This window comes from Stegostoma tigrinum, chromosome 31 (genome assembly GCF_030684315.1).
Source record: "Stegostoma tigrinum isolate sSteTig4 chromosome 31, sSteTig4.hap1, whole genome shotgun sequence".
NCBI classification, from domain to species: domain Eukaryota; kingdom Metazoa; phylum Chordata; class Chondrichthyes; order Orectolobiformes; family Stegostomatidae; genus Stegostoma; species Stegostoma tigrinum.
In genome coordinates, this window is record NC_081384.1 from 33,036,540 (window position 1) to 33,058,288 (window position 21,749).

Here is a 21,749-nt window from a genome sequence, read left to right on the forward strand (position 1 = left end):
ATGCTGTTCCCCACATGTGGAAATGCCCAATTAGTCATTATCAGTATAAGACAGTAAGCAAGAAATTCAAACACATTCTGAAGCAGAGATAATAAAATGTGAGGCTGGATAAACACAGCAGGCCCAGCAGCATCTCGGGAGCACAAAAGCTGACGTTTCGGGTCGAGACCCTTCTTCAGAGCTCTCTGATGAAGGGTCTCGACCCGAAACGTCAGCTTTTGTGCTCCTGAGATGCGCTGGGCCTGCTGTGTTCATCCAGCCTCACATTTTATTATCTTGGATTCTCCAGCATCTGCAATTCCCATTATCACTCACACATTCTGAAGCAGTTTCTTTACCTGCAGACTGGTACAAATGTGGAAATTGCAGTCCTAGGCAATCGTTGAACTGAGAGGTATTTTAAGGAAGATTCAGTAAGTACAAGTGTGAGGAACGAATGATGGATTATGGTGAAAAAATAGGATTTAGGGAAGGGTGCATGGAGGCTTGATTGGAGCGTAACCTGGGATGGATGGACTGTATTGCCTGTTTCTCTGGTATATTTTTATATAATTGTCATTTTGGAATGATAGAATCCTTACTGTGCAGAAGCAGGCCATTCAACCCATCAAGTCCACACTGCTGTCCGAAGATAGATCGGACCCAGATCCCACCCAGATCCACCCCTGACCCTATAACACTGCAATTTCCATGGCTAATCCACTTAGCTTCCACTCTATGGGCAAATGGCATGGCCAATCCACATAATCTGTGCATCTTTGGACCGTGGGAGAAAACAGAGTACCCTGAGGAGACTCTTGCAGACATGAGGAGAATGTGCAAACTCCATGCACACAGTTGCCCAAGGGTAGTATCGAACCTGGGTCCCTGATGGTTTGAGACAGCAGTGCTAGCCACTGTCCCACTGCTTTTATTTTTGGAACAAAGTGTATATAAAACATAAAAATACTTAAGAAGCTCAATTATGTGATGAAATTAATCTTGAATAAGATCAGACACATTGAATCTGAATGGCCACCTCGTCCGTGGTCACTAGTTTAAAGGGTTATGAAGATTAGGCAGGAAAGTAGAGTTGAGACTGAGCTAGGACCAGTCGCAATTGTATCAAATGGCAGAGCAGGGTCCAAGGGCAATGTTGCCTACTCCTTGTATTCTGTTCACTAAAGCCTAATTGCTACTTGTCTCTGTAGTGGGTGTAGACCCGAAACGTCAGCCTTCCCGTTCCTCTGGTGCTGCTTGGCCTGCTGTGTTCATCCAGCTCTACACCTTGCTATCGCTATGTAGTTCTCAGATTGTCTCACAGTGCCATCTACTGGCCACATATCTATATAACTTATAACTATGCAACTGGATGAGCGCAAAAGCTGACGTTTCGGGTCGGGCCTAGATCCTTCATCAGAGAGGGTCTCGGCCCGAAACGTCAGCTTTTGTGCTCCTGAGATGCTGCTTGCCCTGCTGTGTTCATCCAGCTCCACACTTTGTTATCTCGGATTCTCAGCAACTGCCGTTCCCATTATCTCTGATTCAATAATTAAAGACAACTTTATGCTGCCCATTGTGGCGTTTGAACAATTAATGCCCATCATGAATAATCACAGAATATTTACAAGACTGATGTATGTGGAATTGAACCCCTTGAATATTTGCACGCAGTTTTCTTTCACTCCTGTACACAATCATGTGGCAGTGTTGCCTTAGTAACATACTGCAACGAGAATTTTCCAAAAAATTGAAACCAAAAGAACTGTGGATGCTGTAAATCAGGAACAAAAACAAAGTTACCGGAACAGCTCAGCAGATCTGGCAGCATCTGTGAAAGAGAAAACAGAGTTAATGTTTCGGGTCTGGTGACCCTTCCTCAGAACTGATGGTGGCTGGGAAACGTCAATTTGTGTGCAGAAAATAGAGAGGTGGGAGGGTTAGGGAGTGAACGATAGGATAGAGCCCAAGCAGAGAGAAAGACAATTGGACAGATAGAGGAGTTGCTGTTAATTAGGCAATGAGGGTGAATAGTTGTTAATGGGGGCTGCTAGTGACAAACAACAGGGGGTATGTAGTGGCAGGCTATGTGGTAACAAGGCCTGGTGTGTGGGGTGAGGGGCTAGAACATGGGGGAGTTTAGGCCCTAAAATTGTTGAACTCAATATTGAGTCCAGAGGGCTGTAGGGTCTCCAAACAGAAGATGGTGTTCCTCCAGCTTGCACTGGGCTTCACTGGAACAGTGTAGCAAGCCAGAGACAGAGGTGTTGGCCAGGGAGCAAGGTGGTGCATTGAAGTGGCAGGCAACAGGTAGTTCAGGGTCTTTTTTGCGAGCAGAACGTAGATTTTTTTTGTTCCAAAAAATAGAATTTGCAATTAGTCTTTATAGGCACAGCTTGTCAAGTGTGGTACATGTGACATGACTGTGCCAACTCCCTTAAAAATACAAACATGGTAAAAGTAGAAAAACGCATCAGTGAACATTTAAGGATTTAACTTATTGAAAACTGAGCAGGTCAACTCCTAAATCGTCCTCTAGTTGGTGGTAGTCATCCGGTAGGGTAGCCTAATGCTAATCTTAAAGCAGCAACTCGGCAGTTGAAATAGAAATCCTCAGAACTGGAAAATGCAAATTAAAGGGGCGATAGCCTAGTGGTATTTATCAGTAGACTATTAACCCAGAGACCTCAGTGATGTTCTAGGCACCTGGTTTAAAATTTGGCTATGCAGACGGTGAAATTTCAGCCCCTATTTCAAAAGGAAAATCTGGAATAATTAAGAGACCACTGAGAGCAATGAAGCCATTGATTATCGGCCTAACAAAAAATCTGATATACTTTTTAGGGAAGGAAATTGGCTGTCCTTACCTGATCTAGTCTATATGTGACTCCAGACCCCCACAACATGGTCGACTTTTAACTGGTATCTCCACGTTCAGAGATGGGCAACAAATAATGGCCTAGCCAGAGATGCCCAGATAACTTTAACAAAAGGTCCTTGAGCTTGCTCCACTGTTTAATCCACTTCTCAGTTCAATTATTTACCCACTTTGGTTCCACATTCCTTAATGCCCTTGCTTCACCAAAATCAGTTGATGCTATGAAGTAGAACTCCAATCCTGTGGGCTAGAGGCTATAGCCAGACTAGCCATTCCTTTGCTGTGAAAATGATAGGTTCATTTTCCTGTCACTTTTACTTTGATTCCAGAATGTGATTAAGACCATAAGACATAGGAGTGGAAGTATGACCATTCGGCCCATCAACTCCACTCTGCCATTTAATCATGGCTGATGGGCATTTCCACTCCACATACCTGCACACTCCCGTAACCCTTAATTCCTTGCGAGATCAAGAATTTATCAGTCTCTGCCTTGAAGGCATTTAACGTCCCAGCCTCCACAGTGCTCCGTGGCAATGAATTGTTTCTTAGTACCTCACGGTATGTTGGCCATTATCTTTCACAATCAATGAATGAACATGAACAATAATCCTCACTAAGGGGAAGGCTGAGACCACAAAATCACGTTAAATCTAAATTTAATGAAAATATTGCAGTAAGTATCTCATTTAATTTCTTGCTCTGTCTTTTTTTAAATCTTGCAATATCTCCAGAAACTACTACTTTTCTTTGTTTCAGTTTTTTCTCTCCCAAACTTTGCACCTTGTCATCCATGGCAAATCTTAACTTTGGAACTTATTGATCACTTCATTCCATTACTTATGAATATCTTTTACATATTACTAGTTTTACATATCCCTAGTTAGATTAGGCAAAGCTGAATTTCAGAGAAACTGAATTTTAGTAGGATAATTTTCCACAGCTTGCTGTGGATTCTATTTAGTCTGAGTTAAGGAAGGGATCGAGTCAGTGCTGATCTGTTCATGTCTGGTTCTGATCTCAATCTAGCCGCCTCTGCCAGAAAAGCTTGTGGGTGGACAACAAGATTGAACTTGGTTGTGAAGTTCTCTTACAGCCAAATAGTCAACTGATATTCACTAGGGAACTGCTCAGCCACAGTTTTGACTAATATTAGTTTTCACAGGAATAGGAATGTCAAAACAAAGGAAGAAATTGCCAGGGTTTAAAAGGTTCTAAATAAGTGAAGAGGCAGTCCACTTGTGGGATCTTTATTTTTGACTGCGTGAGTTAGGTAACAGAACTTATCACTGTCTGTCTTGTCTAATGCTAGATAGAGAAATATAAAGCAGCCTGGTATCCATTTTATAAGAAGGTTAAAAGAGGCAGAATGCCAAAGGATTTGCAGGACATGCCCCAGAAGTCAGAAGTTGTAGAAATTAAAAAAGGCTGAAGAGTCTGCAACCCCATTTTCCAGAGAGAAGACTGGGAGGGCAGAGGAGAGGACAGGTGAAGACCTGGTTTGCTACATTACCATGGAACCTGTATTTCGAAAGTACTTCAGAACCAGAAAAGACATTTGCACTGATTGGGAAATCCACTACCGACCGCCCTAAGTATTAGATGTGACAACTGATGTGCTGAAAATTTTGTCAAACATTAAGATTGACAAGTCGCCAGGCCCGGACCAGATTTGTCCTTGGCTGCTTTGGGAAGCAAGAAATGCAATTGCTTTGCCACTTGCGAAGATCTTTGCATCCTCGCTCTCCACTGGAGTCGTATCTGAGGACTGGAGAGAGGCAAATGTAATTCCTCACTTCAAGAAAGGAAATAGGGAAATCCCCGGCAATTACAGACCAGTAAGTCTCACGTCTGTTGTCTGCAAGGTGTTAGAAAGGATTCTGAGGGATAGGATTTATGACCATCTGGAAGAGCATGGTTTGATTAAATGCAGTCAACATGGCTTTGAGAGGGGCAGGTCATGCCTCACAAACCTTATCGAGTTCTTTGAGGATGTGACTAGGAAAGTTGATGAGGGTCAAGCTGTGGATGTGGTGTATATGGACTTCAGCAAGGCATTTGATAAGGTTCCCCGTGGTAGGCTCATTCAGAAGGTCAGGAGGAATGGGATACAGGGGAACTTAGCTGTCTGGATACAGAATTGGCTGGTCAACAGAGGACAGCGAGTGGTAGTAGAAGGAAAATATTCTGCCTGGAAGTCAGTGGTGAGTGGTGTTCTACAGGGCTCTGTCCTTGGGACTCTACTGTTTGTAATTTTTATTAATGACTTGGATGAGGGGATTGAAGAATGGGTCAGCAAGTTTTCAGACGACACGAAGGTTGGAGGTGTCGTTGACAGTATAGAGGGCTGTTGTAGGCTGCAGCGGGATATTGACAGGATGCAGAGATGGGCTGAGAGGTGGCAGATGGAGTTCAACCTGGATAAATGTGAGGTGATGCATTTTGGAAGGTCGAATTTGAAAGCTGAGTACAGGGTTAAGGATAGGATTCTTGGCAGTGTGAAAGAACAGAGGGATCTTGGTGTGCAGCTACATAGATCCCTTAAAATGGCCACCCAAGTGGACAGGGTTGTTAAGAAAGCATATGGATGGTGTTTTGGCTTTCATTAACAGGGGGATTGAGTTTAAGAGTTGTGAGATCTTGTTGCAGCTCTATAAAACTTTGGTTAGACTGCACTTGGAATACTGCGTCCAGTTCTGGTTGCCCTATTATAGGAAAGATGTGGATGCTTTGGAGAGGGTTCAGCGGAGGTTTACCAGGATGCTGCCTGGACTGGAGGGGTTATCTTATGAAGAGAGGTTGACTGAGCTCGGTCTCTTTTCATTGGAGAAAAGGAGGAGGAGAGGAGACCTAATTGAGGTATACAAGATAATGAGAGGCATAGATAGAGTTGATAGCCAGAGACTATTTCCCAGGGCAGAAAATGCTAACACGAGGGGTCATAGTTTTAAGCTGGTTGGAGGAAAGTATAGAGGGGATGTCAGAGGCGGGTTCTTTACACAGAGAGTTGTGAGAGCATGGAATGCGTTGCCAGCAGCAGTTATGGAAGCAAGGTCATTGGGGACATTTAAGAAACTGCTGGACATGCATATGGTCACAGAAATTTGAGGGTGCATACATGAAGATCAATGGTCGGCGCAACATCGTTGCCTGAAGGGCCTGTTCTGTGCTGTACTGTTCTATGTTCTATGTTCTATTAATTAAATCTAATTCAATGTTTAAGAGAAACCTGTTTTACCTGGAGAGTGCTTACAATGTGGAACTCTGTCTCGGGAAGGAAATGAAGCAAAAAACTTAGATCTGCTTTTAGGGAAACTAACCCAGGAAGGAAAAACTAGTCAAACTGGGGACTGACAAAGATTGATAAGATAACAAGGCATAGAGCTTGATGAACACAACAGAAAATGTTCTGATGAAATGTCAGCTTTCCTGCTCCTCTGATGCTGCTTGGCCTGCTGTGTTCTTCCAGCTCTATGCCTTGTTATCTCAAATTCTCTGGCATCTGCAGTTCCTGCTACCTCAGTGATGAAGATTGTTCTGACTTGACTTGTCTTCTTCAAAATGAAGCTCCCAGTATGACCTTTTTTTTCCCCGAATATTACACTTTTAAAATTTTTGTCCTTTGGGAAAAGAGCACTGCGAGACAGGAATAAATAGTAAGATGTTCCAATATGGTCAGATGATGTAAGAAAGGAGAAGGTTCATGTGGAGCATAAACACCAGCATAAAGCTGATGAGTCAAAGACCTGGTTTCTGGGCTGTAGATTCAACTTCATGCTGCAAGACACCAGAGATTGACAATTATAAACAAATATTTTCTCTGAATTCAAGAGAGCAGGGAAAAGAAGAAAGCACAATGGTCTGAAAGTTGGATAGATGCGTCAAGCTTGGAAATTGGAATTCTTAAGAAAGTAAATAGCTGATATTTTGTGAGGGCCAGCTTTGCATCATCTGATGTCAGTTAACACAATGGTTAGTTTAATATGGATTCCTGGAGGCCCAATTCCCTGTATTTATATAGTTGAATTTGGTGCACCCATGAAAAACTGTGGGAACTTGTAGAAATATTTCTATTTGGTGAAAGGAGATGGAACAAACAACAAAGCTGCAAAATCCATTTGAAATAGGACTGGGTATAACACACAGAGTAACAAAGACAACATGCATGATGGCTGTTTTTTTTTGAATTGTGAATCGAAAATAAAATTGGTTTCATTTTTATTTGCCATGATTTGTCCTGTCACGTATAACTCTGCTGTAGAGTTTGTGATGAGCAATGGTTCATCTTGCCTTGGGCCACTTTGAATGCGCAATACAGGAGTGAGCTGGTGTTTAATGTGAAGGTGTGGTGCTGATATGATTGTGTCACTGTTATTTCTGTTTATGAACTGTACAGTTCGTGCAGCTTGCTGATAGGTTTCCGTTTTGTGTTATTGTCTTTTGATGTTGTAAGGATTCGGAACATTGTTACTTGACATCACTTCAGTGACCAAGAAGTTAGTTTCATAGTGGTGCAGTGAGCTGCTTATGATTGATCTTGTACGGGTATGAGGCAGCTCATGAGTGCCACGCTTCTGACACTCTTGTGGATGCTAGATTTAGTTGCACTGACAAGTTTCCTTTATTGTTGCTATTGACTGAGAGACCCAATGATTGAAACCTATTGCCCTAACAATGAAGAATGACATAAACAATGAATTTCGATAATAGCACAAATTTCACAGTCTCCAGATGCCCCAAAATATAATGCAGTGAATGAAATGTCATTAATGTTATGAAATAGGACGTGCAGCAGCCAATTTTTGCTCAGCAAGGTTCAACAAATATCATTATATCAATGTCCTGACGATCTGCTTTAATGTTTTTGTCTCAGTAGAAATATTAGCTGGGTCATGAGGCAGAGTTTCACTGTTTCTCATAATCCAGTAAAAGAAATATTTAAAGCAACTGAATTGACACAACAGGTGTCTTAGAATCATAGAATCCTGACGGTGTGGACTCAATAGGCTGAATGGCTTGCTGCCACATTTTAGGGATTCTCTGATTCTGCCCAGCTTGTTGGACAGGAGAAGTGCGTAGAGAAGACCGACCTACAGATTACCCCAGGTATCAGGCTAGCTTCAAACTTATTTAGCAGAAATAAAAATGACTTGCAAGCAACCAAGTTGCAAGTTCATCTGCATTAATGAAGCTGAATTCTGAATTCTGGCCTATGACAAAGATGTTGGAAAGTTGATGATGACTGCAGCACATGGTGTTTCCTGCTGAATTCCTCCAATATAATATACAGTAGATTTGTCTTCGCAATGCTGGAGGCAAAAAAAAATTGCTTACCTACGTAGTTAGCCAGAGACTAAAGCACAATCCCAACTTGACATAGTCAGGAGTGACTGTAGATCAGACGTTATATTCCTGGAACATGTGAAGTAAAACAGCAGCAAAGGTCAAATCCAGAAGCTATCCCCTAACCAAATTTGGAGTTACAGGAGCTTATAAGAAAGATGAACAAAATCTTTGTCAGAGACTAGGTTTTGAGGAGCGCTTTAAAAGATATTGCAGCTGTAAAGCCAATATAAAATTGTTGCATGACCAATGACTTGCAGTATTTGAGATGGGCATTTACATAACACACCCTACTGAACCTCTTGGAACATCACAACATTTTTTATCTGTTGTTAGCCAGCAAATTTAAGAACTATTTGTTTTGCATAACCATGCTCCAAAAAGCAGTAGTGAACAAAATAATTAGTGAAATCTGGATTAGTTTTTCTGTTTTGAAGAAGGACTGTTGGCTGTACACCAAGGGCAACTCCCCAATTTCATTTCTATAATTACACAGAATTTTTCAAATTCATGTGACTCTTTCACTCACTTTATTTCATGTGAGTTATTCACCAAAATTGCCACGTGAGCTGCAGGTATTCTTTAACAACAGTTCAGAAGTTTATTACAGAAAGGACAAAAATAAATAAGAACCAAGGTATCAAGACTTAAAATACCCTAAAAAAAAAACACAAAAATCCACCTGTTCCCCAAAAACATCATGTTAGTGATTCCAGTCCAGAGCAATTACTCCTATATATTTACTTATCTGATTCTCCCTAGTTTCTATCCTCTGAACTCTGGAGTCTGTCTTTTCATGAATATTCACAAAACTGAGAGCTTACACTTTTCCAGCTTTGAATAATCTACAGATTTCTAAGTAAATACTCCTGGTTTGGAAGTTGCACAAACAAAATTTTACTACCGAGCTAACTTACTTGCTTTTGAAAGAAAGTCCTTTTTCGATGAAACAGGGACTATATTTCTTTTTGGTGCTCGTAAGGTCTGCTTTGAAGTATCTAGTTAATCAGGAGGATGTTTTTTCTTCTTTGATAATTTGTGGCTAGTTTCTTAATGAGCTGACAAAGGGACAAGCATCTTGTTTTGCTTCTTAATTTTGAATGTTATCTACCTTGATGTCTGGGCACTTTAATTGACCACAGAAATATTCAACATTAGAAGTTTGTCCATTTTTTGACACACTGCCTTAATTGAATCTTGTACCATTCTTCCACAATTTTTTCAAAGTTGAAGATTGTGAAATTGCAAAATCTGACATGTACCAAGGTTGTAACCTCTGGTGGAACAACTGAGTGATGTCAACAGAATCAGCCCATCACTCAGTGCTAGGTTCACTTTATATAAAACATTTTACTGACTCAATAATGGAGAGCACTTAGAATTTTGGAAATGTCAAATGAAAGCTGTACCTTTGTGTATGATTTTGCCTGATAGATCTATTATATAACTATTTCCTTTATTTATTTCTTGTCAGAGAATTGTTTTTGACAATGCTGCATTCAGAATTTTGCCTCTGTTTATGTCTAGAGTTATACATATTTTGCTCCTGTTAATCTTTATTTTCCTGTATAATACCTGAGGTCAGATGTTAGACATGTGCAGCAGGGTACTTATGTCTTCAAATTTAACATTATTATCCTCATAAAATTATTTTCCTAATGTTTGCTAGAAACTGGGAAAATTGTTCTCAATATATCTCTCACATTGCAACTTTGCTTTTTGAGGGGTTTTGACAGAATAGTTAGAGAAGCAGTTTTTACTGGCAGAGGAAATTGGTAATCGGGGAGACAGATATAAAGCATTTGGAAAAATAATTACTGAGGCTTTGTATGGGAGTGGATGATGGGGGACAAAGGTTAGAAATGCTTTTAGGTGAAGTATGATGAATAGATAGTGGGATCAGACTAAAAAGCAACTTGCACAAGGAGGTTGGATGTGTGGTTGGAGGAAGCTGTCTGACTGCTAGGCCAGAATAGCACGCTTCTCTGCTCTGTAGTTCTATGGTCCTTTAGTACTCTGAGTCTTAGCTTCTTTTAAAAATCCATCAAACAAATATGACGTGAAACTGAAAGCTCAAGTAATGATTTTTTTAAAAAATGTGCATAGGTTTAATGATTCGCCACTACCATTGTACGCTTAAAACTGTTCAGATGCTAATTATGTTAACCAACATGGGGAAAGAAATGTATCTCTCACACAGCTAACTTTGAGAGGATATGATGAGAAGCAAGTTCCATGGGGTTGGAGTCGAGGGACATTAGACTTATGATATTTAGTGAAATAGTCAAGGAAGATCAGAATTTTGGATACGTAGTGAATGCAACGGGAATCGTGGAACTAATAGCTGTTTCAGAGAGCTGGCACAGCTGTAAAGAGCCTTGGGCCTATTTCTGTGCAGCACCTTTCTGATTGTTACCAGCAGTTTCACACAATGGTCATTATCTTCAAAGCAAGGAGGTTACTATGCTCCATGTAGATATTTGATTAGGCAAAAGCTGACAAGAGGTCTGCATCTGAAATATCGACCTATATTCTGTAACTTCAGATACAGATGGAGCTGCTGCATATTTCAGACAACTTTACATTTTACATGTGACTTCAGCTTTCCTGGATTTTTGCTTTTGTTTGTTTTTTTATCTTTGCTTTTTATTCTTATTCCTCTACTACTTTAACTTTTCTTTTTACATTAAACCTAATTAAACATATTCCAATCATTTCCCAATCACTTTTTCTTTCATTCAGCTTTCATCAATTATTTTGCAATGATTGCCTCTTACTATCATGCCCAATTTGCTCTGAAGATTGCTTGTTTCCTGCATTTCTTCCTGTTCTATTACATGTCATGATCCTAATGTCATACAAGTGCCATTCCATTCACAGAAAACCAAGCTTTACCCAAATGATCCTCTAAATAAATGAGGCTATACTGTTATTTCTGAAAAGAGACGCAATAAGAAATGCTTTTAGGCCAAGATTCTTCTGTGTTCATGCCAATGGTTAATGTACATCAAAAACTTGATAGATTGTCTTTTCAGATGCTTGTAAAATTATTGTCCACTTCCAGCATTTAATGTTTTAATTTCAGCTGCCTAGCATTTGCAGTTTTCCTTGGTCCTCTGATCAAATAACTCTTATCTCAAAGCTTAATTATCTGGTTTGTTGCTTCTTTTCTTCATGTAGCGTCTTTTTGCATTAGGAACATACCAGAAATATCTCTGTGAAAGCCCTTTTACTTAAGCAGGAAGCTTATGATGACTTAGTTGGTTCTTTTTCATTCTTTTGTTTTAAAACAGGGAAACTTGAAGTTTGCAATGGATGGTGACTCGGTTTTCATTGAAAACAGTAAGTTGGTGTCCGTGATTGCAGAGCTGCTTTCGACAAAAAGTGACTTCGTGGAGAAGGCTTTGTTGTATCGGACTGTAGCTACAGGCCGGGACGTGATTGACAAACAACACACAGACCAGGAGGCAAGCTATGGAAGGGATGCATTTGCCAAGGTAATGAAATCAAAAACAGGCCTGCCTTCAAATGTAGTAGGAACTGCAGATGCTGGAGAATCTGAGACAACAAGGTGTAGAGCTGGATGAACACAGCAGGCCAAGCAGCATCAGAGGACCTGGAAAGCTGATGAGGGTCTAGGCCTGAAATGTCAGCTTTTGTGCTCCTAAGATGCTGCTTGGCCTGCTGTGTTCGTCCAGCTCCACACTTTGTTATTTCTGAGTTTGCATATGTTTTCATCTCCTCCAAAACCATTACGCTTTTATAACTACTGCTGATTGCACTGCTGCCGGTTTGCAGGTTAGCTTTTTTAATGGGATGTGGGCTGGTTTCATGTCATCAATTTAGAGTTAATAACTAAGGTGGTTTCCCACTGAAGAGCATATTAGAAGCAGTGAGAAGGTTGACCATACAGAGTTCAGTCCAATTCATTTAAAATAAAAGCAGTTTCTAAAAGCCTTCAGGGAAAATATTTCAACCTGAAATAACTTACAATGAATCAAGGTCACAATTCCATTGTGATGATCTGCTTTTAAGGCAGCTATTTAAACACAAGAAAATGCTTTTGAGCTGTCTGTGCGCATATCGTACTATCGCCTCCAGAAAGCTGCTTCTCTTAATGACTTATGTATTGACAACAATAATGTACATTTCCCAGGCATTCTATATTTAAAAGATTCTAAGTTGAATTCTAGGCAGTCTAAGCCTAGGCATTATTTTACCACGTATGTAATTTTGTTCAATTTGAGAAAATAAGGATTTGCTCAGTTTGAAGAGAAAAAAGGTAGAAGCCCTGGAAGGGACAGCTTGGAAGGATTAAAGTAACTTTCCTCTTGTTTTATGGTTTTTTATTTTGTTTGCAAACAATTCATGATGAATATTGTGTCCCATTATTGGGCCACTGAAAAATAGCAGTCATGCTTTTATCACTGAATTTTATGGCATCCTACCAGAACATTGCACAGTAACTTAGCTATCTCATCGGAGCACAGTTGTATGTTCATTCAATAGAACACATTCTTTAATGTTGCCGTGTTAGTATATATAAACGGGCAGCAAGAAGTGAGAAGTTGCCTTTGACCTGGATGTAGGCATTTGGATTAGTCTGGACTTGGGAAAACTGCTTCTCTCAATGGCTTTTGGGCATCTGTATGACAATTTTAATGCACAATCATTCCTAGACATTCTTAATAAAAACAAGTTCCTGAATCACATTCCAACATTCTAAATTTGAGTGTTATTTATCCAGGCTTGTGTTTAGGGGCATTGCTTTCATGGAAAAATAAGCTACTGAGCATAAGAAACAGTTATTTACCTTGCTCTTGAGAGCAAAGAAACAAGAAATTGCATAAATATTTTCGAGAAGAATGTGAAAGTGAGGGTGAATATGTACCGAAGGAGGTTGTGATGTCAGATTTGAAAAAGGAGACCAATAATCTGGATGTGAGTTTGCTCGCTGAGCTGGAAGGTTCGTTTTCAGACGTTTCATCACCATTCTAGATAACATCATCAGTGAGCCTCCGACGAAGCGCTGGTGTTGTGTCCCGCGTTCTATTTAAAATATTCTATTCAAATAGAACGCGGGACATAACACCAGCGCTTCGTCGGAGGCTCACTGATGATGTTACCTAGAATGGTGACGAAATGTCTGAAAACGAACCTTCCAGCTCAGCGAGCAAACTCACATCCAGAACCTCAACCTGAGCTACAAATCTTCTCAAAACTCGCGAGACCAATAATAGTAAATGCACCATATCCAGGTGATTTGCATTTGAACTGGTGAGATACAAGTCTGGGAAGATTTGGCTGGGATCTCCTGTTTTCTATTTATTGAAATAATTTGGACATTGACACAAAAGGAATTGAAATTTGTTTATAATTAAATTATGGCAAATTGAAGATCATGCAAGAAGACATGAGCATGTGGTGGAGTTGAATGGTGACAAATGCAATGATGTGAAATTTCAAGAAATAAATTAATAGCAGATAATGAATGGGGGAGTAGGCATTAAATAACATTAAATATTTAATTGAATAATAGAGGAACAGAGGTGTACAAATATGCATGTACTCGAAGAGGGAAATCAGCTAGACAAGACCTTTGGGAAAGAAAACTCTGTTCTATGCATGAGGTCCCACAATACAAGAGCAGGGAAATGATCTTCCATTTGTACAGGTTAATAACTAGCCGTAGTTAGAATACTAAGTAGCTCCGTGTATTCATTGCAGAAAGGGTATAAGAATCATGAAGCAGATACATTGTAGGCTCTCTATGGCGATACAAGGATAAAACATTATAGTTATGGAGAAAAACATCATGAGATTTGGGCTCTGTTCACACAGAAAATCCCGATTGTCTGCATTTCAAGTTTTTAGAATTAAGTTTAGAGAATGTAAGTAGTGAAAGCTTGTCTCCATTTCATGAATCTGTAGGAACACTTGCGTTTAAGTAGTTTCTTTCCTGGAGTACCACAGCTCCTCTTTTGGACAAGGGGTTTGACACTGAGCCACAGAAGAAGAATCATTGAATCCCTTCAATGTGTGGAAGCAGGCCATTCTGCCCCTCATGTCCACAGTAGTCCTCCTCAAAAGATACCACTCAGACCTATCCCCATCCTTGTAACCCTGCATTTTTCATGGTTAATCTACCTAGCCAGCACATCCCTAGATGCTACGGACAATTTAGCATGACCAATCCACCTAACCTGCACAGCTTTGGACTAACGGAGGAAACTGGAGCACCTAGGGGAAACCCACACAGAAATTCCATGCAGACAGTCACCTGAGGCCGGAATCAAATCCGGGTACCTGGTGCTGTGAGGCAACAGTGCTAACCACTGTGCCACAAGGGTTGGCTGTTTTTCTTTCCCTTTTTTTTAAACCAGCTCAAAAGATTTATTTTTTGTGCTTAACCAGAACATGCGAAGTTGTGCTCCAGCACGAATTAAGAAGGTATGCAAATTTAACTTTGTTCAGTATGGAAATAATGATGCTACTTAATCAAGTTACATTTTTAAATCATATAGAGGATTCTAGGCATGGGTTACAATGAGTTTAAAAAGAAATTTGCAAATTGAATCTGTCAATTTTTTTGCTGGAAGTTTTGTTTTTGCACCACAAACAATATCAAACAGCGACAAATTGTGGAGCTTGAAGAATGTTAAATTTTTCTGTTATGTTCTTTTGTGGAGATTAGGAGACGAGATTTATTTGTCCCCTCCCTCCAGCCCTGTTAACAAGACCTATAACTTTGGCTTTCATTGTCGAAGAAGCTCTACCAAAATGGAATTTTGAAAAAGGAAAAAGAACAAAAGGCATTTTATTGAAATAAGAACATGGTCAGTCAACGAGAAAGTGTGTGCTTCTAAAATGTACAAATACAAGTTGTAAACCTATTTCAAAACAAACCTGAAAATCATTCATTACAGCATTCAAATCCATGACAAGTGTAGTTGTACAAAGCCCATATAATAAATAACATGATATAAAACAAATATTCCCAAGAGCCTTGGACGTGTGTTACAGGAACCAGATGTATAGCACAATATAAAACCCAAACTCGGCAAATGTACATTTTTGAAAAAGCCCAATCCCTACAAATTGAACCTGACCATACTAACAATATATAAAAATGCAAACAAAAGAATGTTTAAGCTTCTGCCACTTATTCTTTGGCACGCCTTTTTCTGACTTTTGCCACCTTTTTCAACTTCACCCCACTCCTCAGCTGGATGCTTCAATGCTTGTCTATCTGTTTCCTCTTCCTCTTCACCGTCCTCCTCTTCACTTTCACCCTTGACATCAGCAAGAAGATATCAGGAGAAATGATCATAAGTTTCTTCGAGGAGCTATTTTTAATGAGGACAAAAAGATAGGAAGTTGGGTGGTTTATGGAAGGAATTCCTGAGCTTACAGCCTCAGAAGTTGAAAGTATGACCATCGATGCAATAATAGTTTAACAGTGGAGATGCTCAAGAAGCCACAAGGAAAGAGAAACAGATGTACCAGGGGATTGCAGGACTGGTTGAGGTTGCAGGGATAAATTACACAGATATTGGTTTACCACTAGAACAGTGAAGGAGGAAGAGTTGGAAGATTTTCTGATAGTTATTAAAAACTTGATTGCTTTAACATAAATATCTGTTCTATCAGACACTTGTGTTATTAATAAAGGCATTTATGTCTGGTAGTATAGTTGTTATTATGCCATCTTGGGCTAAAGTGAAGCAACAAAAAAGATAGTTCTACAACCCTGAGCTCTGGTCAGATGTCCACGTTCATGTGCAACCAGTGTGTGTATCAATGGAACTTCACACCGTGTTATCTCAGATTCTCCAGCATCGGCAGTTCCTATTATCTGTGTATCAGTGGAACTGTCCAACCAAGAGATGGAGTTCAAATCAGATAGTGGATTCAATAAATTTGCTAACTCTTCTGCTAAAACACTAGTGAGAACCAATCACGACAGTCAGATTCTCCAGCATCAGCAGTTCCTACTATCTCATGACAGTGCTGCTGATCTGGCCACTATATAGCTTCCTTTTGAAGGAGTGCAGTTGTGCAACTCAGTTGTAGAAGCATAAAGTATGTGGATCGTGACGACTTCAGGGCAGTTATGGATCAGAGATAGTGTTGCTTTTCCAGAGTCGCAACGTCGCAGGAATATATTTTTTGAAAGCAAGGAAGGAAATAGCTTGGAAGTAGTTGTTCCAGATTCAACGTATTAGGCTGAATTGCATTCAGTTCTATTAAGCCTTGAATGATACATTTTTGAGTTTGTGGTGAAAACATTGACTTAGGGTGTTCTGATTAAACAGCCTCAGTCAAGTAGAATGCTGTTAGTAACAAATAATTATTAACATCTGTTCGATGTTTCGATGCTTGTTCTCAAATTGCAGGCAATATATGATCGGCTTTTCTGCTGGATTGTCAACCGAATTAATGACATTATTGAAGTTAAGAATTATGATGCCAAAATCCACGGGAAGAACACAGTTATTGGTGTCTTGGACATCTATGGCTTTGAGATCTTTGACAACAACAGGTATGTGATTAAACAAGCAGGTTATCAGAATGTTACAGAGATAGTAGGAACTGCTGATGCTGGAGAATCTGAGAATTTGAGAGACTATCCGGGTGAACCTAGGGCATCGATATGTCTACTTAGGGGATGAGCAAAACAGACCAGCCTACTGAATAGCATTAGCCAGCAACTCTACTACTGAATATATATTTTTATGGATTTCAAAAGGGGACAACATTGGAATTAGCTGCGATGCTCGTTGACACTCGTCTTGTCTAACAATGGCTAATTTGGAGAAGCTATTGGAGTACTTCTGGTGCCCATGAAAAATGTGTCAGAGAAAACTGGGAACTTCAGAAATGATAGGAGAAAATAGGAGGTGGCAAAGAGACAAAACAAATTCTGTAATTGCATCAACATGGGAAGGTTTCTGATGATGTGCATAACTGTAAAGTTTATTGTGGACCATATTTGAACCATGTACAGTTGTTCTGCAGGAACTTGCATTTCAGTCAAGCTCTGGTAACATTCTCCCATCTATGGTTGGATGAAAGCAATTCAGTGGGCATAAGCTAGAGGCTACATTGGTGATCCATGCCCACAGGCCACATGCCTTGCAAAACCAAGGCCATATTGCTTCAGGCTGTCACTTTGACTAACACTGTCTTAACAAGATTGTGAGAAAACAAATAGGATAAGGTAGTAAAGCATTCACAGAAGAAATTGAAGTTTTCAATCAGTGCAGTCCCTGTCCCATGTGAGATATTCATTGCATCAAAATCATGTGCGTCCATGTTTGAATTGGTGTTCCTAGGCAACATATTAGTTAATCTACAGAACACTTGCAATCTGCATTCAATTTCTAGTGCTCCCAATCATTGTAAAATACTCATGGTTTAAAATATTGCTGCAGCTTTCCAATGGTGCTTTGGCTTGAGTACTGTATTCATGAAGCCCAGTTGCATTGTTAATCAGAGCAAAGTAGACAAACACTAAATTAGATTAATTGTGCCATGCCAACTGAGACATCAACCCCATACCAATCAGTGTGAAGAAAGTGCTGACATTTTCATGGTACCAAAGACTAGATCAACTCAGTCGACACCTGGAGGACATTTGAGTGCTTGAGCTCAACTGTTCAGGTAATACTGAATGGTTTAAGGTGCCTTTGAGTTAGTAAGACCTGCTAACCTTGTCTTTGGTTTGGTAGTGTTGTGGTGCATTTATGTTTGAAAGAATAAGGCAGTCTCCTGTAAGGGATGGTGAAATCTGGACTAATCTACTTGAAATTGGCAGTTAATGATTTCAGGCCATAATGAAAAGCAAGTTTGTGTGTGTGGCCAGGCAACATAATATAAAAGTAGCTAGTGGGGTAAGGGGAAACTTCTCCTCACAACTGCTTAATCTCGATTTGAACCTGCTATAATCTGGATGTTTTCATTCATAAATATAGCAGGAGATCTCCAAGTGTCTTACAGTTCCTGATTCCAAGTGAAAGACTCATTTGGTGATGGTTTGCACCTTTTGATGCTTGCTTTTTCTCCTCCTTAATAGTTAAACTAGTAATCTGACTGTGCAGAGCCTCAGTAAATGCCCTCCAATTGGTTTCGGTAAAGGGACAAAGGGATGATTGTTAGATCTGTAGATGAGACAAAGATAGGCAGGAAAAACAAATATAAATTGAGTGAGTGGACAAAAATCTTGCAAATAGAATATATATGGACAAACGTGAAGCAAATGATTACTTAAATGGAGAGTGACTACATATTTCTGACATGCAAAGGAATTTGGGTGATCTAGTGCATGCAATTACTGCAAATATTAAGAAGGCCATTGGAGCACCATCCTATCATTACACAGAAAAGTGAATATTAAAGACAAGATTTTAGGTATCAGTTATATTGGGTATTGGTGAGACCATATACTTCATAGTGTGTGTATTTTGGCCTCCTTTATTTAGGGGAAGATGTAAATGTGCTGGAGGTAGTTCAGAGCAGATTTACTAGATTGATACTTGGAATAAGCAGGCTGTCCTGTGAGGAAAGTTTGGACAGACTGGGCCATTTTGACTGGAGCTTAGAAGACTGGTGATTTGATTAAGTGTGTAAGATGCTGAATAGCCTTGACAAGGTTAATTTGGAAAGTATACTTCCTCTTGTGAGTGAATCCTGAACACACAGGCAATGTTTTAAAGTTAGAGGACTCCCTTTCAGGACAGTCAAGAGAAATATTTTGAGTTGTGTGAATTTGAAACTCTCTGTATCAGAAGGAATGGAAGTGGTGCCACTGAATATGTTGAAGGTAGAAGTGAATAGATTGTTACGGAAGACATTTAATGATTATCTAAGGTAGATGGGTATATGGAACTCCAAGCACAAATAGATCAGCCATGATCTTATTAAATGGTGGAGCAGGTTTGAAGAATCAATTGGCAACCTCCTGCTCCCAATTTGTCTGCTTGTAGGTACTGACAAGGCCACAATTAAGTTTATGTCCTACCACATAGGTAGGAAACTAAACACGAATAATTAAATACATCTGGAATGAAAATGGGGTTATCAGTAACGGCGGACATGTAACAACTGAATAGTTGTAAAAACCCCCTTGAGACCTTGTGAAATGGAAATTTTCAGTCCATGCTTATTCCAGACCATAGCAATAACTGCCACAGAAGGCTGTTTAGGATTGAGGTGAGGAGTAATTTCTTTCACTGACTGTCATTACTCTTTGGTAATCTCCAGAAAAGTGTGTTGACTCAGTTATCAAATATATTTGAGACCGAGGTTGATATTTTTCAATGTATTAAAAATGTTGAGGGACAAAGGGAAAATAGTATTGATTTAGAACATCAACAATGATTTCATTGAATGGTAGCGCCAGTTCGATGGACTGAGTGACATTCTGTTCTTGCTTTCTTTATGGCTGCACTTTGGCCTGGAAAGCTGCTTAGTTGTCAGAAAAGGTAGCTCAAGGGAACTTAAGCAATAAATGGGGGGTCATTGCTAGTGACATCAATGACTCATGAATGAATTTTCTAAAGATTTATTTGTGACAGCTAGTTCTTACGTAACAGCATAAAATGTCCAGGCTATTGTGGGTAAAATAAACACATGTAGAATAATGAACACATGGAGCTATAACTTGAGTCTCTGCATTCAGAATGGGATTGAATTAATTGAACGAGTAAAAATTAATTACAAAAGAATTTACAAGGTTTCCTCTTGAGGTTTCTTCTAAATGCCCCTGGAGAAAATTTAGTTGATTACAGCAACACAGTGGACAAGCCTGAATGCTACTGATAGTAACTGTTTTTGTGTATCTCCAGTTTGGAACAGTTTTGTATTAACTACTGCAATGAGAAACTGCAACAGCTCTTCATTCAGCTTGTCCTGAAGCAGGAACAGGAAGAGTATCAGCGTGAAGGCATCCCCTGGAGACATGTAAGGAGCAGAGCAATTTTATTCGTGTGCGCACACGTGTCAAATTGTAATGAATTGCTGGAGCAATGGGATGTTCTTTCTGATGACTTGCTGCTTGTCTTTTCCAGTGAGTCACTTGTGTATGCTAAAGCTCTGCCAAGAGTATTGTAATAATGTACCTCAGACAGGCACTGTCTGCTTCATCAGGGTAACTTTCATTTAAATATTTTGCTATATGCATTGCATTTGGGCAACCCACAAAGCTAATTTGTGTTTCCAGACTCCCCTTGCTAACTGGTAAGTGAATTAAGACTGACTTAATCAGATTTTGGATGTAGCGCTTCCCATCAAGTCAGCTTCATCAACTTTTGCTCAGTGTGACCCTGCAGCTAAATTTGAGCTAGTGTCTCAGAGCTTAGCGACAGTGCAAGATCATCAGACTTCTGTCAAAAGCTGACAGCTAATCGTCCCAATGCAGAGAAACGATGCTTTTATTAGTTTGAGCAGACAAATGTTAAGCAAGTGCCCTATATGACAGCCTACTTGGATAACTGATAAATCCCTATTCAATATGGCATATGTTTTCTGTTTTATGTGCCAACTGGATATGCAAGAAACATTAAAGCAAATTTCACATCATTGGATATGTTACCTGAGACTAGGGTCAGCAATAAAAATATTTTAATAAAATGGAGGCAACATATTTTTGTTTTTCCGTAAGGAATGCATTGAGAATCAAGCTCCAACTGTTTATAATTGAATGGAAATTCTTTTTGTTTGGATAAAAGAAAGAGACTTTCATTCATAATATGCCTTGCATGGTGTCAGGATGTTCCAAAATGACTTGCAGTCTACAAAGTACTTTTTGAAGTTCAGTCACTGTGGGGATGGTGGAATTACAGGACGAATTTCTTCAAGATCCCAAAAATAACCCAGGGATAAAATGGCACACAAGTGTTTTCAAGATGTTGATAATTACTGGCCAGTTCTCCCCTTTTATACATTCCACTTGATGCAGATAGCTTAAAATGCTAAATCTAACTCTTCCCTCCCTTTTCTCCGCTTTTAAGCAGCAATAAATTATAATTCAGTTGTTAAGTGCTGAAATCTTTCCTTTGAGATTCCAGGAAGGTGACTGCTTTGCATAATAAATGAGTTCTTACTTAGCCTTATTCACATTATAAATTATACGTATTCTGTGTTAATTTTGATTTCTGCTTAAAGGATTATGGATGTAATTGATCAAGTATTGAATATCCGAACGGCAAATGACTACTTGTTCTCTCTGCAGATTGACTATTTTAACAATCAGATCATTGTGGATTTGGTGGAGCAGCAGCACAAGGGTATCATTTCAATTCTGGACGATGCCTGTGTCAATGTTGGGAAAGTCACTGATAAGATGTTCTTGGATGCTTTGAACACCAAACTACAAAAACATGCACATTATTCTAGCCGGAAGGTAACTCTCCTTCAATTAATTCTAATGGTGAATGTTGACGAATGTGGCGTGCTTGATGTGGGCTTTCTGAAATCATTTATCAGCAAATTGAAGCCTGTTGAATTAAAACGATTGTGGTTGTGTGCATATCAAATTCACTAAGAAGCA

At 39.6% G+C, this 21,749-nt stretch overlaps 1 protein-coding gene across 1 annotated transcript in view; it reads left to right on the plus strand.

The window, feature by feature from the left end:
• The window catches only part of myo1d (myosin 1D), a 486,267-nt gene that overhangs the window by 101,891 nt on the left and 362,627 nt on the right, over positions 1–21,749 (plus strand). The window contains exons 8-11 of the mRNA XM_048560821.2: positions 11,494–11,697; positions 16,597–16,742; positions 20,047–20,161; positions 21,432–21,602. Coding sequence (XP_048416778.1) covers positions 11,494–11,697; positions 16,597–16,742; positions 20,047–20,161; positions 21,432–21,602 — 636 coding nt within the window. The remainder of the gene's footprint in view (positions 1–11,493; positions 11,698–16,596; positions 16,743–20,046; positions 20,162–21,431; positions 21,603–21,749) is intronic.